Source organism: Silurus meridionalis, chromosome 19 (assembly GCF_014805685.1).
Source record: "Silurus meridionalis isolate SWU-2019-XX chromosome 19, ASM1480568v1, whole genome shotgun sequence".
Lineage (NCBI taxonomy): Eukaryota > Metazoa > Chordata > Actinopteri > Siluriformes > Siluridae > Silurus > Silurus meridionalis.
In genome coordinates this window covers 17,499,496-17,516,772 of record NC_060902.1, presented here as the reverse complement: position 1 = coordinate 17,516,772, position 17,277 = coordinate 17,499,496, and the positions used below count along the sequence as shown (strand labels likewise).

The 17,277-nt window shown below is 41.6% G+C and overlaps 1 protein-coding gene across 6 annotated transcripts in view; it reads left to right on the top strand.

Annotated features, from left to right (window-relative positions):
• cacna1da (calcium channel, voltage-dependent, L type, alpha 1D subunit, a) overlaps window positions 1-17,277 on the top strand; it is an 82,109-nt gene that overhangs the window by 16,575 nt on the left and 48,257 nt on the right. For all 6 annotated transcript variants that reach the window (XM_046875293.1, XM_046875292.1, XM_046875291.1 and 3 more), the window contains exons 4-7: window positions 9,886-10,025; window positions 13,697-13,860; window positions 14,303-14,455; window positions 15,334-15,530. In XM_046875293.1, the coding sequence (XP_046731249.1) occupies window positions 9,886-10,025; window positions 13,697-13,860; window positions 14,303-14,455; window positions 15,334-15,530 (654 nt within the window). The remainder of the gene's footprint in view (window positions 1-9,885; window positions 10,026-13,696; window positions 13,861-14,302; window positions 14,456-15,333; window positions 15,531-17,277) is intronic.

Genomic DNA, 17,277 nt, shown 5'->3' with positions numbered 1-17,277 from the left:
TGAGTGGGAGGGTGTGGATGAAATGTTGAGTCAGGTTACATTAACGAGGATTTTTGGCTGGAAGTTGTGTTTCCTGAGTGGATGCTTTGTGTGTGTGTGTGTGTGTGTGTGTGTGTGTGTGTGTGTGTGTCAAGCGGTTTTGTTGGAATGAAGTAGCTTAATGTGTGTGTGTGTGTGTGTGTGTGTGTGTGTGTGTGTGTGTGTGTGTGTGTGTGTGTGTGTGCGTGTGTGTGACAAAAGAATATGTACTATAAGTCATTGAAGCATAAATAAACTGTGGTGACTCAGAGATATATCTGGGCTGCTCCGCCCCCTCACTCACTCACTCACTTCCTCAGTGCTGATGTATGAATAAAACAGATGGGTGAAGGGCTAGATGTCCGTTTTTCCCTTCCTCCCTCCCCCTCTCTCTCTCTCTCTCTCTCTCTCTCTCCCTCCCTCCCTCCCTCTGGCTGTCAGCAGTGATGGTGATGGCAGAGAATCTTTACAGTGATAGACAAGCTGGGGAGAGATATAGCCTGCATGATTTCTCTCTCATATGCCAGCAGTTTGGAAACGATTACAGATGTTAATATTTTATTGTATGGATGGTTGTGGACTAGTGTGAGTTCCTGTTCTCCCTTGTGCTCACCACAAGACACAAAAAAAACTGCCAAGTTACATGTTACAGAGAAACTCCTCTGTCCTGAGGACATCAGAATCCTTCAAGCTACAGCTTCATCACGGACCCTGGAGACTCCTTCCCTCAATGATCAGTAAACATCCCCATACAGAAAACCCTTTTTTGTAGAAACATTGATGTATTTAACACAGAAAAAGAGCCTAGAAAATAGTAATCTATGTACACTATATTGACAAAAGTATTGGGACACCTGATCTTTCCTGCCATATGTGATTCTTCTCTAAATTGTTACCACAAAACTGGAGACACACGATTGGATGTGGTATAGTAACATTTTCCATTCACTTGAACAGACACAAACCTGTTCCAGCGTAGCGATGCCTCGTGCACAAAGCCAGCTCCATTAGGATCTGCTTTACATGGTTTTTGTGAGGAACATTTTAAGTGACGTTGTGGTCTCCACTGCTTATAAATTACTGCAGCACATGCACTATATAGCCAAAAGGATTTGAACATCTGGTTCCAAACCAGTGGCAGAGGGATTTTTCATAGGGGTGCTCAGGCAGAGGCCAGCAGTCACCCTGGGGTTGCGCTGTTTTTGGAAGCTCTTGCGAACCTCTCAGTGAGTGTTGCTGGAGTTCTAGGTACTCCTAGATCAATATTTGCGAAATGACTTTCGTCTTTTTGCAATTACGACCCTCCCCTGGCACCCCCTAGCTCCTACATTCATATGAAGATGTTCCCCACTTTTGCTGTTATAATTTTTTTCGAGAAGGTTTTCCACTAGATTTTGGGACGTGGCTGCAGGGATCATTCAGCTACAAGAGCAATAGTGAGGTCAGATACTAATGTTGGAGGAGGTGAAGTGTCTCCAGATGTGTTCAGGGGTTGAGGGGATCAGGATTTTGTTTAGTAAATTCACGTTCAACAACCATGGAGCTCAGGGTGTCTTACTTCCAGAAGTTGATGTGGGTGTGATGATCAGTTGTCTAAAACATTCTGGTTGTTGGTGTAGTGTATTGTGGATATTCAGAGTGTCTTGTTTTAAAACTAATTTATTTCTATACAGTTGTTAGTAGATGTGCTTTACTTTTATTTAAAAAGTGACCGATAATTTCTGACTAATATTTGATATGTAGACTGATTTCTCTCAGCACCACTGCTGCTACATGAATATAACCAATCACAACACTACAGAGACGGAGGCGTGTCCTGAGAGTCACATAGAACAGATTAACATGGCAGAGGTAGAGCTGTAACTTCCTGCAGACACAACAGGAAAATAACATGGATTTATTTAAGTTTTTCTTTTGCTCTACAAAGGTGTGTGTGTGAAAGGGCCATGTGTTAGAAGTCAGAAGGCACTTAAGTAAATTGATGATTTGCTCGTCAATTTCCTCATTGAATCGCATTGTGTTGAATTGAATGGAAATCGGATCACACTGCAGCGTAATAGGGGTGAATCGTATCGTATCTGCTTCATATGTATCCTTCCAATCCCACTGTGTCTCAGTCTCGGCTGACTAGTGTGTCAAATATGTACAGAGTTGTGTTATTGAGTACTAACACTGGCTGGTTGATGTTCTGGGTTTTCCTGTACATAATTGTGAATGTAAGGTCATAAGAACAATCACGACGACAGCAGACCGGTTACGAGCCTCGGAGCTCATCAGCGTGTTCAATTGAGCTGCGCGTGAAAGAGCCAGATGTACATAAAATGCTTAAGTAAGTGTGTGAAAGATCTTTTTTAAAAACTACAGGTGAACTTACAGGTGACATTTTCTCTGCTCTAACACACACATTTTTCTAAGGAAGGCAAGACAATTAGTTTGAGAGAAACAATACTGATATCAGAAAGCCCAAAAGATCTCCAGTGCACTGTAGTTCTCTTAACCACATGCTTCAGTTCACTGTGAAACAGCTAGCATTTTATTTCTCTTTTTCACTCCCTCTCTCTCTTTCCACATCTCCAGCAGCAGCCTGTAGTCCAGTCCAGCCTTTTATTCAGTTAACAAAAGCTCCTGTCCCTCTTACTCTGGGATAAGTGCTCCACTCAGTTGTCAGTAAATTGTTGGCAAAACAAGACCTGCAGCCACTAAAAGGGTTACAAACACACACACACAACCATTTTCCTGCACTCTCAGAAGAACCTACTGAGAAAGAGGAACCCACAACACAGGCTGATGAATGACTTTCAGGTGGACAGCTAGCTAATTAGCATGCAAACTCACTCAGGCATCTGCGTAGACCTACTGATAGGTTGGGTTTGGACCTTAGAGGTCTTGTTCTACAGCTGCCTGTGTTTCCTGTTAGATGAAGGACCTGTGCTTTCAGTGGAAGTGGAAGTAAACAGAGCAGAGCTTTTGGGCTCCAGGAAACAAGAATGCAGTGAGAAAGGTAAGCTGCAATCCTTCTGATCCTTTTGCGACATTAGTGATAAACAGATTTACCAACCTTTCTGTAGGTTGCTGGATGTCAGGCAGAAAACATCTGCACCAGATTCTGACGTCTCAGTGAGTTGAGGTTTTGTCATTGACTTGGTTTAGTTGATGAGCAGAGTTTGGAAGTCAAATCAGACCAATGTGTTAACAACTGTCTATAAAGGTATCAAAATGTCCTGCTTGATCTTAGATTTTAAGTGGTGTAATTCGTTACTGTACTTAAGTAGCTTATTTATGTATCTGTACTTTACTCAAGTGTTTCCATTTGGGGAGATTTTACTGAAACTTCACTACATTTCAAAGTTAAATATTTCACTTTACTCAACTACATTTAGTGAAATCAGTCGCTCCGTTTTATTTACGAGGATAAAATCGTAACTGGTGAAACACGCAGCGAGTCACCAATCAGGATCGAGCGCACGCTCTGTTTTACACGTGTTCTGATCGGCGCTCGGTGCAACATACAGTTCAGCATCAGTTCAACATCAAGCAGAACATTTACAGAGGAATAAATGATGAAGAAACTCCAGACTCGAACTCACCACCACACACGTGACCTCGTTTACACATTTTATTAAAGTAGTTGTAAAGAAGGTGATGTGTATTTAATTTACTCATCTGTAGTATCGAGCTGCTCTGTCTGTTCCTTTCACTCAGCCTTTTGTTGCAATTCAGTAATTATTATTTTTATTATTAATGAATTAAAAATGTTACTTAATTTTTTTTTTTAAAGGTATGGTTCAGTTTAGAAAACATAAGTCTGATGACAAGTGCTCTTTGTATGGGAGTTTGTGGCGTTGTGGTAAAGTCCTGGCCTCTGGAGTCAGAGGTTGCTGGTTTGATCCCTGAGCTTGACCTGCTGAGGTGTCCTGAGTGGTGGTGCATGGTGACAGTTGTTTGGAAAAATAACGTGATGGTTCGAGGTGCGTTTGGGATGGCGTAGGTTGGTAGAAAGGAGCTGAATGGGAGAAAAAAAATCTTTCTTTTTTTTTATAATAAACAAACTGCTTTTTCTCCTCTGTTGGTTTTCCTCTTATTAGATACACACTGCCTTCCTGCACCCCACCTGTGCTGCTCCATCAACCTTCAACCTGCACTGAGCCACTATGCTCTGTTCTGCTCACTCAATGCCACAGAGTTTTTAACCTTACTGTTCATCTAGTGGAGGCCATTGTTGTCACCATCCCCAAGTTTTGCCCCTCAGATCTGTGCCTTCCTCCAGATCTTCCACACAGTTCAGTACTCCACTTGCCCCATAGTGGTGTCTCACTCTGTCTCTGGCAGCTGTTGTGCCAGTATCCGTAACCTTTGCCGCTCACATTTGGGGCGTTAGGAAATTTTTGTAACCGCCCCTTGTGCCGGTTCGTCAACCTTTGCACACATTTTGCTGCCTGGGTGTTATTTGAACCGACATGTTTTATTCCCCAGACACTCTGACTCATCCTCATGAGCCACAGAATCTCACACATGCAGCACGTCAAATAGGACATTTCATTTTGGGTTTTCACCACTGCTTAATAGTGAAGCAAAAGTGTGTTTAGAACTGGGAGTGTTTTGCATGAGAGACCAATATGCTAACCATTACACTACTGTAGTGTGAGTAGGCCTGGCTTATTGGACTTTTGTCTTAAAAAAGCTGAACACAGAGTCACATGAACACTAATAATATATAATCAGAGGCAAGTTGCAGGATTTGAACCCACAACTTCCAGCATGCAAACCTATGCCTTAACCCACCAGACCATGATTATGTGCTAGAGGTAGGTGATTTATCTTACACATATTAGTTATAATAACAAACCCCCCCCACAAAAAACCATGGATTTGATCGTGCAATCTCCAGGTTTTAAAGCCATTGCTTTAACCACTAGGCTACTGAAAGACAAATGCAACACTTGAAAAAAATCACATTTGGTTTAACATTTAAACCAAAAATCTTTTTTAAGAAGTCACCATGTATAATGTAGAGCAGTTGGTAGGACTTGAACCTGCAATCTCCAGTGTCAAAACACATACCTCTAACCACCAGACCAGAGAAACACAGAGTGTGTTATTGAATAATGCCTATATGGTGTAGCAAAATGACTGACAGCAGCAGATGAGGAGGAGGAGCTTGGAACCTTTCCACTCGTAGACATGGTGATGTGCACTGCCTTTTGGACTGTTATCTTATAAATAAATAAATATTACACATAAAAAGCACAGAGAGGTGCACATCTATTGTTATGGAATTATCAGGAGTAAATTATTCATTTTTACACAATAGTTGGAAAAGGTCAAGGCTGGACTTGAACCTGCAACTTTAATTAACAAGAACCATATCATTACCAACCAACCTATGGAAAGACAGACTGAGGTGTTGATTAAACCTCATGTAGTTGTACAGAATGCTTAACACTCGCAGAAGATGAAAGTGCAGGAATGTATAAAGAAGTGGAAATGTTAGATTTGATCCACCAACCGTCTGATACGAGTCATATCCTTTACCATTAGGAGACAGTTGAGAAAAAAAAAGAAAGAGAAAAAAATGATTAAAGAACTGGGGCATATAAAGGAGTGAAAGATATTGGGTTTGAACCTGTGAGGCCTGACTTTAAGAAACAAGTCTTTAACCATCAGGCCACAGAAGGACAACAGGTTTTGGCAAATAAAACAGAATAAGAGACATTTAACAACAGAACGTCAAGCAAACACAAGAACTGCTGGCAAATAAAGAAGTGGAGAATGTAGGGTTTGAACCTATGATCTCTGATTTCAAGAACATCAACCTTAGCCCCTTGACCACAGAAGGAGATATAAAAAAATGTCAAAACACATTAGGAGACAGTTAAGAAAAAAAAAAAAAAAAGCAAAGCAACATAAATAAGATGCTGGGTGCAGGGTTTGAACTTGTGACCTCTGACTTCCCAAAACATGTCTTTACCACCTGACTACAGAAGTACAGTCACTGCCTGTAAATTAAACACATTAGGAGACAGTTAAGAAAAGAAATCCAAAGAAGGCCAAACATCTGGTGGTATATAAAGCTATGGAGAACGCAGGCCTGGAACCTATGATCTTTCAATCTAAGAACTAGCTTGTTAACCACCAGACCACTGAAAGACACCATTTGACTGCAAAACAAACACATTAGGATATAAGTGATAACAGACCGTCAGGAAAACCCAAAAACAAGTGGTTTATAAAGAAGTGGAGAATGTGGGGGTGGAAACTATGATCTCTGATTTAACCACCAAGCCACAGAGGAGAGGAGAACGTTTAGGATAGAATAGATCACTTTAGGAGACAGCTGAGAAAAAGAGAGCTAAGAAAAAAATAAGAAATTGTGGTATAAAGAGGCAGAGGATGTGGGTTTTTACCTTAAGATGTGTAACTTCACAAAGCATGTCTTTAACCACCAGACCACAGAAGGAGAAATTACAAGTGTAATTAAGAATGCTGTTTACACATTAAGAGACGTTTGACAACAGAACGGCAAGAAATACGAGAACTGGTGGCATATAAAGAGATGGAAGATGCAGGGTTTGATCTCACATCCTTCTCTTATAAGAACCACATCTCTAACCGCAAGACCACCGAAAGCGATGAGCAGCTGCTGATTTAAGCACGTGGTTTGCTTTAAAGGAACAGTTTGGCAACAGGAAGTAAATTATAAAACATTGGTGGAGAATCTCAGGCTTGAACCCACAACCTTCAAACAGAAGACGCGTCTCTTACCACCAAGCTACTGAACAGCACATACAACCTTCAGTATGAGAAGAACTGACTCCCAACATAAACATTAAGCATAAAGTGTATGAGGAGTCACTTTCAGCACTCAACATATCATTGGCCAGAGAACGTAGAGATTGGCCCAGAGAACCACCATCATTAGGAACTCATCCACCATCTTCTGCTGAAATCCCACACACTTCTATGAGTTTTTAGATGGAAGGAGTGTTAGTGGGTCAGCATTACTGTAGGCTCTGCAAAACACTGCAATCTGATCTTCAAACCTTGTGAGTTTTATAGCAAATAATACAATATGCTCCAAACTTTCAACACCCCAATTTCCAGATCATAAACACCTCCACCTTACATACAATATACTCATCACATATTCCTTTACCGTGCTGGAGATCTGAGCCTTCCTCAACAGAATGAAAACAGGAACTGTGATACTCATAGACAGTTCAAACCAGTAAGTTCTTGACTGAAAGGTGAAGAATATCTTGTTGAGCTACAGGATCACTGACTTCCCTTTACTTTAAGGGAAAAATGTGAGAAGATCAGACTTGAACCAGGGATGTGAGATCCCATCAAGGTAACCACTCTAACCACTACACTCTAACCCCAAACTAAAAAGCAACTGCTTTTTGGACATTTTGGCTTGTCAGTACTTTTTCTGGCTCAATCCAAACACCCAAACACCACAGCACTGCATTGTTGCTTCACTAATTATGATACTGAAGCCTCTTAGATACCTTCTTAGAGCAAACTTCCTGCCATATATTGGGTTTTAAGCATATATGTTGATGTTTCACCTTCAGCTGGTGCCTCCTTTACAGCCAGGTGACATATTTATACACATAAAATCAGCAAACTCACAGGGCAGCTTCAGCTTGACTCTGCCACGTCGCAGGTGTCCTATAAATAAAATCGCCTGCTGCAATGTTTTACTTTTTACATGCGTCCTGGGTGGAAAAGGTACCCGAGCATCTGGGCCACATTATCCAGATTCAGATAGAAGCTCAGCTCTTTACATCATCATGAGAGGTTTTATTTCACTCTAATCCTCATTAACGAGGCATGAACTTGCATTCCAGCATCAGGATTATATACAAAACATGTTCACCAAAATGACGATAATAAAATGTTGCCTTTTCTGCTCTGGTTTCACTCTGGTTTTGGTCTCCTCCAGTACCCACAATGCTCAGAGTGCTGCAGTGAAGAGAGTGATGCAGCATGGCTTTAGTACTCTGTCCTGGTCTTTCTTCTCTTCTTCCTCCCTCCGTGCTCCAATCGTCAGCTTACAGAACATCGGTGGAAAATGTGGAGTGAGAAAAGTCGCTCAGGTTCTCAGAAGTTAAGCGTGAATCCTGACCTATCGGTGTTGTGTTTAAGTGGATTTAGTAACAGTAATGCTGCTGATTTAACAAAGTGGCATCCATATTGATTTATTTTTCTTTAAGCAGATCCAGTGCAGTCCAAAGAACGTAGCACACAAATCAGAAGTGTGTGTGTGTGTGTGTGTGTGTGTGTGTGTGTGTTCAGGATTTATTACAGGCAATAACAGGACGTGTAATCTTGATTGTTAGATGAGTGAAGCATCCACAAGGAGTTCTTTAATTTAAGGTTGTGTGGTATGAGCAGATGGTCAGAAAATTCCTCCCTAAGGGGAACACGTGTGTGTGTGTGTGTGTGTGTGTGTGTGTGTGTGTGTGTGTGTGTGTGTGTGTGTGTAATTGCGCACACATGCATTCATGTGTACATTTAAATGTCATAATGGAGGTTGTGCACAGGATTCTTTCTTTCCGAGTATCACTTATACACCAGATTCACACACACACACACACACACACACACACACACACACACACACACACACTTTGTGTCACATGCATTTGTTTTGTGTTACAAATCCAATATAAACTAATATAATTAATTATAATAAGTAAATAAATAAATAAATGCAATACAATACAATGTAAAAAAAAAAAAAAAAGAAATGAAATAAACCCCTGTGTAGGAGGTTAAGGTCAGGGTGGTGTAATGAAACATTACTGTTGCCATCCCAGAAGTGTTTATGTTCCTAGAACAGCAGACACACAGGGGTTTATTCTTTCTGCACCACAGCAGACACACACTGTGATTTATTAAAGACATTCCCTGATGCAGCTGCTGTGATCCTGAAATTAAACTTTTGAACTTATTGAACAAGCTGATGGTCATCCCTGTAGAGAGAGAGAGAGAGAGAGAGAGAGAGAGAGAGAGAGATGGGTTTAACAGACTGTATCAGACCAGCGTTTGAGGATTGCTCAGGAGACGTATGTTCCTGTGATGTCAAGTTGGATGTAAATGGGAATCTCTTTCCGACTTCGACACCTGGCTTCGGGTCGTCTCGAGCTGTGGCAAGGAAAATACTCCATTAGATAATATGAGGAGGAAACCTTGAGAGGAACCAGACTCAAAAGAGGAACTTCTTCTCATCTGGTTGACACCAAAAGTGTGATTATAAATCATTGAAACATTACACACACTGGAGAGTGTGAGATATCGTGGACCCCTGAGTGTGTGGTTATGAATAATGTCCTTTTTACAGTTTTCTACACTACAGTCAGTTGGAGTTGTTGTGGGACCAGGAGCTCCTGAGCAACTCGGAAATGAGCTCAACCTCTGAGTTCATTACAGATTCAACACCAAATCACCAACATGCCAGAGCCTTTAAATCTTTAATGATGGAGATACAGTAGATGTAGAATGTTATTTTGAGTATTGATTAAGCAGTTGTTTATCCAAAATCTTGATAAATTGTGATCTAATTGGAGCTGATAAATCTCTAGATCTCCAGATGGCTCAGGATCATTGCCCTTTATCTTTTTCTGGCCTGTGTGTGTGTATGTGCGTGTGTGTGTGAGTGTGTCTGCTTGATACACTTCCTGTTTAGGAGACATGAGGAAAAGCAGTGGGTTAAAGTTTGTGGTAAAATTTCTTGATAAATAGTTTGACAGAAGAATAATTTTGGTAGCAAACACATTGAGATAAAAGCACATTAGATCATTATTTAAATGATAATTTCTCTCTCTCTCTCTCTCTCTCTCTCTCTCTCTCTCTGTATTCTAGGAAACAGTAGAATATGCCTTTCTCATCATCTTTACAATTGAGACCTTCCTAAAGATCATAGCGTATGGATTAGCCATGCACCCGGGCGCGTACGTCAGGAACGGCTGGAACATGCTGGACTTTGTCATCGTGGTCATCGGGTAAGTGTGGAACTGAGGAACGCTGGTTGGTGTTTTCCCTTTATTCTCTCTTCATTTTCCCTCCATCATTCTCCATTCATTCTCCCTCCATTCTCCTTCCTTCCATTCTCCCTCCATTGTCCCTCCATTCTCCCTTCATTCTCCCTTCATTCTCCCTCCATTCTCCCTTCATTCTCCCTCCATTCTCCCTTCATTCTCCATTCATTCTTCCTCCATTCTCCCTTTATTCTCCTTCATTCTCCCTCCATTCTCCATTCATTCTCCTTCATTCTCCCTCCATTCTCCTTCATTCTCCCTCTATTCTCCTTCATTCTCCATTCATTCTCCCTCCATTCTCCCTTCATTCTCCCTTCATTCTCCCTCCATTCTCCATTCATTCTCCTCCATTTTCCCTCCATTCTCCTTCATTCTCCTCCATTCTCCCTTCATTCTCCATTCATTCACTCTCCATTCTCCTCATTCTCCTCCATTATCCCTGCATTCACTCTTCATTCTCTCTCTATTCTCCATCCTCTATTCTCCCTCCATTCTTCATCTATTCTCTCTCCATTCTACCTCTTTCCTCTCCATTCCCCCTTCATTCTCCATCTATTTTCCCTCCATTCACCTTTTATTCTACATTTCTCCATTCCAGCTTCATTCTCCCTCCATTCTTGTGGATCACTGTTACAATAGAACAGCATCTTTTTCCAGAACAAAAACAGACAAAAACTAAACAAAACCAATCTAAGAGACAGAAAACCAGAGAAGACGAGCAGAATGTAGATGAGTGGGAAATGTAAATGATAAAATATTTGATTTCCAAAAGTTCACAGCAGAGGTCTGATCCATGTGAAGCAAACACACCTCGGGAAATGATAAAATATAACTCATCTACATGCAAATCCATAGAAATACATGAAGAGCATGAAAGAGGGAGAAACGAATCCAGGTGAGGGTCATTTCAACTGCATCAGCCTACTCAGATTTGTCCAAAGTTTAGGTTGTTCTTGCATTTTGTAGGTCATGCTACAGTTCCTCTGCTCCTGAGAACCACCTGCACTACTGTCTTATATAAAAAGTGCTCCATTACTGCAAACAAACATGGAAGAGAGTTGAACATAATACACTGAAGGTGAAGGTCATGCAGCTGTTCCTCGAGGTGACGTGATGTTTATGCATCATGTACAGCATGGAGATATCAGCAGAGGGATTATTTCCACAGACGTGCAGGTGGAGATGCGCACGTGACGGCCTCAGGAGGTCTGAGATGCATTTTAGTGACGTTCGACCGAATCTAGACCAGATCCTCCTGATATGCTCATAATGTGCCGCGTCCTTGTGTGACCTCCAGCGAGCTCCTCATCAGTCATTTGGATGAAGTGACTGCAGGAGCACTGAATTCAGGGAAATTACATGGTGCTTTTCCACCACGATGGGTGTCCTCTTTCTCCAGATACAATTCACACTCAACACACAGACACTAAAGTCTGGTGAATCAGAAAAACATGGAGTTTAAGGTCAGCGGTGTGTGTGTGTGTGTGTGTGTGTGTGTGTGTGTGTGTGTGCGCGTGTGAGGTGATGTCATGCAGGTCCTTGCTGTGCCACTAGTGAATCTATCAGCTTTTTCGAGAGTCTGGTCCTGCTCTCAGAATCCGATGCATTCATTTACCACCATCAGGTGTTCACTCGTCTTTCTTCTTCCAAACAAATCCAGTTCTCTCTGTCTTTCTGAACTCCTTCTCCTTCTCCTATCCTGTAGTCACACTCCCTAAGCACGCATGCATTTACACACACACACACACACACACACACACACACACACACACACATACAGAGCTCTTTAAGCAGCTATATGACCCATAAAAGACAGGAGGAATATCATCAAGTCTCCTGGCTCATGGAATGACTCACCATCTTTCCATACTCGCCTCTTTTTGGAACAATGATCCATTCCTCCTTCCTCATTTTCTTTCTTTCCATTTATTCTTTCTTTTAACACTCTCTTTTAATTGTTTTGTCATGTCATTCTATTCTTCTCTTATCCCCTCCCCCACACACATTTCCTTTTTTCTCTTTTTTCCACTCTGTGCTTACAGGCGATGCACAAGTGTCTCATTGTTTCCGTCTCTCTCTCTCTCTCTCTCTCTCTCTCTCTCTCTCCGTCTATCGGTCTGATGGTTTTAATGATGCGTAACTGCTACAGACTCGCCATCTAACGGTCAGCTTATTAACGCCACGTAACGAAAGCTTTCAAGAAGTACCAATGATGAATTATTACCCAACATCAACGACTCCTGATCAGCCTCACGCACCCTGCCGTGAACTATATACCGTCAAGTAGGGGGTCTATGATATATACCGTCTACGATACGATCCTAATTGTTGTTGTAACGAACAACATTTCTGAGTACGTCCCAAACAAAACACATTTACAGAGTGCACACACACGTCACGTGAGGAAGTCCAGTAGGTGCACATTTACAGTGTGTTCTTTCACTGCATGATTCAGTCTAATAAAATACATTTCAAATGATCACAACATTCAACATAGCAGGGGCAGGAAATGTGTACATTTATATCATACAGTTAATCAGTATCACATGAAAAATACAGTTTTCCTTGAAAAATCAGCATGATTACAAATGTAATATTATTCAACAGTTCAATCAACAAGAAATTGATATTAAGAGACACGTTTTAGACACTATGATGCTTCTTTTTGCTCGGTTTCGCCAACAAAAATAATTCCAAACAAAGCCACAGCACTGTTGAGCAGTAGTGAGTTCATCAAGTGATTCGGTTCAGTGACTTACTGGAGAATAAACTTTTTCATTTAAAGTATCTTTCCTCTGCATTGCAAGAATACATTTTATTGACACTGATTTGATTTGCTTGATAACAGTGAAAATGTCATCATTTAAATCCACTGAATAAATTTGACTCAAAGCTGATGCACACTTTTATTAAAAAAATGCCTTTATGAATGAAAAAAACACCCATAAAAGGTAAAAAAAATCTATTCAAACTTTTTGGAAAAGATGAATCTTTAAAATAAAACATTTTAGGCATCAGTTTTTCATGGCAGTCCAGCACAATAACTTTCTTTCGGCTTCTCCCATTAGGGGGCGCCACAGCAGATTATCTGTATTCATGATCCGCATGTTTGATTTGGCACATGTTTTTACGCTGGATGTCCTTCCTAACGCAACCCTCCCCATTTATCCGGGCTTGGGACCGGCACTAAGAGTGGCTGGGGTTGGTTCCCTGACCAGGGATCGAACCCGGGCCGCAGCGGTGAGAGCGGCGGATCCGAACCACTAGACCACCAGGGACCCTTCCCATAACACACTCAGCAGAATATCGTCTGATTATGGTTATCGATAACGTTATCGTTAACTACGATCACATTCAACACACACCTGCTAACCTGTGAATAAATATAAATAAATATGAAATAAAAAAGTCTATTATTTCTACAGCATGACTGGAGCACATATTATAGCTAATCTTAGCTTAGCCAGTGGGTAAATTAGATTAGGTAACTGCAGGAAACAGACGCTAAGGTAAGGTGAATAATATCATTTCCACTGAGTGATACTGTGGCACATTCCAACACCGAATCTCTCCACGCTGACGTGTACAATGTCCGTAAAAAGTTCATATGTGAAATGACCATTGTGTCTCTGCAGACTGTTCAGTGTTACGCTAGAAATGCTGACCAAAGAAGGGGGCGAGAAGGCGACAGGAAGCCCCCCACCCGCCTCTCACGGAGGAAAACCCGGCGGCTTCGACGTCAAGGCGCTGCGAGCCTTCAGGGTGCTGCGACCCCTACGCCTGGTCTCAGGAGTACCTAGTGAGTGACCGTCTACACGTCTCTTTATAACATTCTGCTCTTACACTTCACCCGTGTTTACACGTCAGGTTTAAATGATTTGTACCCTTGGTAGGGTGGAGGAGAAGCGAACACGGCTGCACCACATGAGCATATGGCAGCTTTCACTCATGTCCCCAAGAGTGTTCACTCTGAGCAAGCTGTTCAGTGTGTGTGAACACGCCCTCACGTGTGTGAATCCTCCTGAAAACATCTCTCTGCTCAAATACACACACATTAGGGATGTGGGAAGAAATATCATGGACACATGCAGATGTTTTACATCATTTACAGAAGATACAGAAGAACCAGCATTGATTTTAAAGCAACAGCCCAAAGCCTGAGAAGAAATATGTCAAGTTTATGCCTGTCCACTAATTAAGCTCAAGTGTGTGTGTGTGTGTGTGTGTGTGTGTACCTGCAGGTTTACAGGTAGTGTTGAACTCCATCATAAAAGCCATGGTTCCTCTTCTCCACATTGCTCTGCTGGTTCTCTTCGTCATCATCATCTACGCCATCATCGGCCTTGAGCTCTTCCTCGGAAAATTGCACGCGACATGCTTCATAGTTGGGACAGGTGGGTTTCAGAGATTTAGCTTCAGGTTGTAGCGACGCCGCTACACTTCCCGCTCTGGTTTTACTCCTGTGTTGTGGTTGTGGAATTGAACGCAAAACAACACAGTTATAAACACAAGACAGCAGAGCATCAGAGGTGAAAAACGTACCTGAAAAATCACACTTGAGTAAAATTCTAAATACCTTCTGCATTAAAAAGCACAGATTCCAATTTGACTTGAGTATCTGATTTGAATAGTACTTCAGTATTTGACTCATAGTGAATGCTAATTTATGAGGTTTTATTTCCTAAAGTACAAAAGCAAATTGTACACCTCAACAGCGCCTTAACCAACCAATAAAAAAATAAAAGAAATTAAAGACAAAGAAGTAAAGTGATCTTTCAAAAAGAGATGAGCAATAACATTAAAACCACTGTCAGGTGACAAGAATAGCAGTTACCTCATTACAGTTGCACCAATCACATGAGTGAGATTCAGTATTTATATATTTATAAAAGAAGACCAAGTGATTCTCCTTCACAGCTACATAACTCTCTGAAATCAGTGGCTCATCCAGCAGGATAATATTCCCCATTACATTGCAGAAACTGTTCAGAAATGGTGTAAAGAACATGACAAAAAGTTCAAGGTGTTGACTCGGCCTCCATATCTCCCAAACCGCAATCGAAAATCTTTAACAACAGTCTAATTTTTCATTGTGTATATTAGTATATTATAGTATAATACATATAATATAATATAATACTCAGTAAAACTAGAAAGTGGGAAAAAAGTACAGTAACGAAGTACATTTACACAAACTTGACACCACTGCAGAGCGTATATGAGCGTGTAATATATTGTGTGTGTGTGTGTGTGTGTGTGTGTGTGTGTGTAGCTGTGATAGCGGAGGACGAGCCGGTTCCATGTGCGGTGAACGGTCACGGCCGGGTCTGCACCCTGAACAACACGGTGTGTAAGGAAGGGTGGACCGGTCCCAACAACGGCATCACCAACTTCGACAACTTCCTGTTTGCCATGCTGACCGTGTTCCAGTGCATCACCATGGAGGGCTGGACGGACGTGCTGTACTGGGTCAGTCACTCAATTAGCGTTCTTTACTGATTCTTTCTGTGGAGATTCAGCAGTTCTGTTTCCATTGAGCTTGAGAAAGGCATATAACAGATATTATTATTATAAATATTATTCTATGCTACAGAAGAGGCATTTCTGATTCCTCCCCTGCAGGGTCACTGCTGCTACACTCCTACAGCATAAACATTCCACATTCTCGTTTCTGATTTACTGCACTTTACTCTTTTTGTCTTTAATTTGTGTATAAAAACAGAGATAAAGTTACACAGAAAGTGTTTAAATGTCGAAAAGAAATCGTGCTCTGCTGCGTTCAGGCCGAATTGACAGATTAAGATTTTGTCTCATGGATGAGATTAATTTCTACAACCAATGTTTAAATACACACTCATTCTAATATGTGTGTTTCGCACGTCATTACCTCTCCCACGTCATGTGGAGTTTGGACACTGGACCTCCTGGAGTGTTTAAAGGCTCTGGCATGGAGAAGCTGGTGATGGATCTATGATGATCGCAGATGTTGAGCTATTTTATGAGTTGCTCAGTAGCTCCTGGTTTTATAACCACAAATGACTGTAAAAGACTGTAGAAAGATCATCACTCATAATCTTAGTTCTTAGTTAGTTCTCACTCTCCAGTGTTCTGTAGTGTTTAAAGACTATAATCAAACTCTTGATGTCACCCAAATGAGGATGGGTTCCCCTTTTGAGTCTGGTTTCTCTCAAGGTTCTTCCTCATAACATCTGAGGGAGTTTTTCCTTGCCACAGTCACCATGGCTGCTCATCAGGGATAAATACACACCATTCACCTTCACTGTTAAATTCTGTAAAGCTGCTTTGAGATAATGTCTGTTGTGAAAAGCGCAATAGAAATACACTTGACTTGACACTCTGTCCTGCCCTGTCCATACTGACGGTTAATTTATTTGTATTAAATATATGTGTGTTTGTGGACAGCTGGGGCAGTAGCTATGATAAAGGGAGTCCTGGTGCCTTACTAACGCTCATAAAACCACAGACTCCTGCTGTGATGTTACTGTGTCCAAAAAGGAACAGAGAAACTGAAAAATGTCCTCATTTTTAAGCAAAAGACTTCATTTCTCAGCAAAGTAAATGGCATTTGTGTGTGGAGGAGACAGGAGGCCAAAACGAGGAGAAAAACGTAAGTTTTTAACACGGATGCGGTGTAAATAAAAACTAAAACAGATTCTCCACATTCTGATGCTATGAAATATCAGAATTTCCTCCTCCTAGATAGATGGCATAAAGGAGATGGTTAGATGGCTTACAGCCCACACACACACACACACACACACACACACACACACACACACACACACAGAGCAGCGAAAAAGCCAGGCGATAAAGAGAGAGACGAATCTCTCGCTCTCTTTCTCCCGCCCCCACTAACCTTGCGCCGGAGCTCCAGAGCACATCGGACCCTTCCTCCAGCGAGGCAGCGCAAGTGTGTGGGTTCCTCACATCACTTTCTCTGCACACATCAGATATTCTATTTCAGGCCTGACATTTGTTGCTCTGTATCTCAAGCTGCCTGCAACTGTACTCCTCATTAACACACACTGGGTTTCTTCAACTCAATATGGAGTCTCAGCATGCGGGATCCATTAAAACCCAAAAAAATGAGTGTGCTGCAGCTGTCTGGTGTTTCGCCTGATTATCATCAGGTCGCAAATCCTGATGATTCCACAACCCTCGCAGAGCCTCGATCTCTGCCTCACTGTCAGTCACA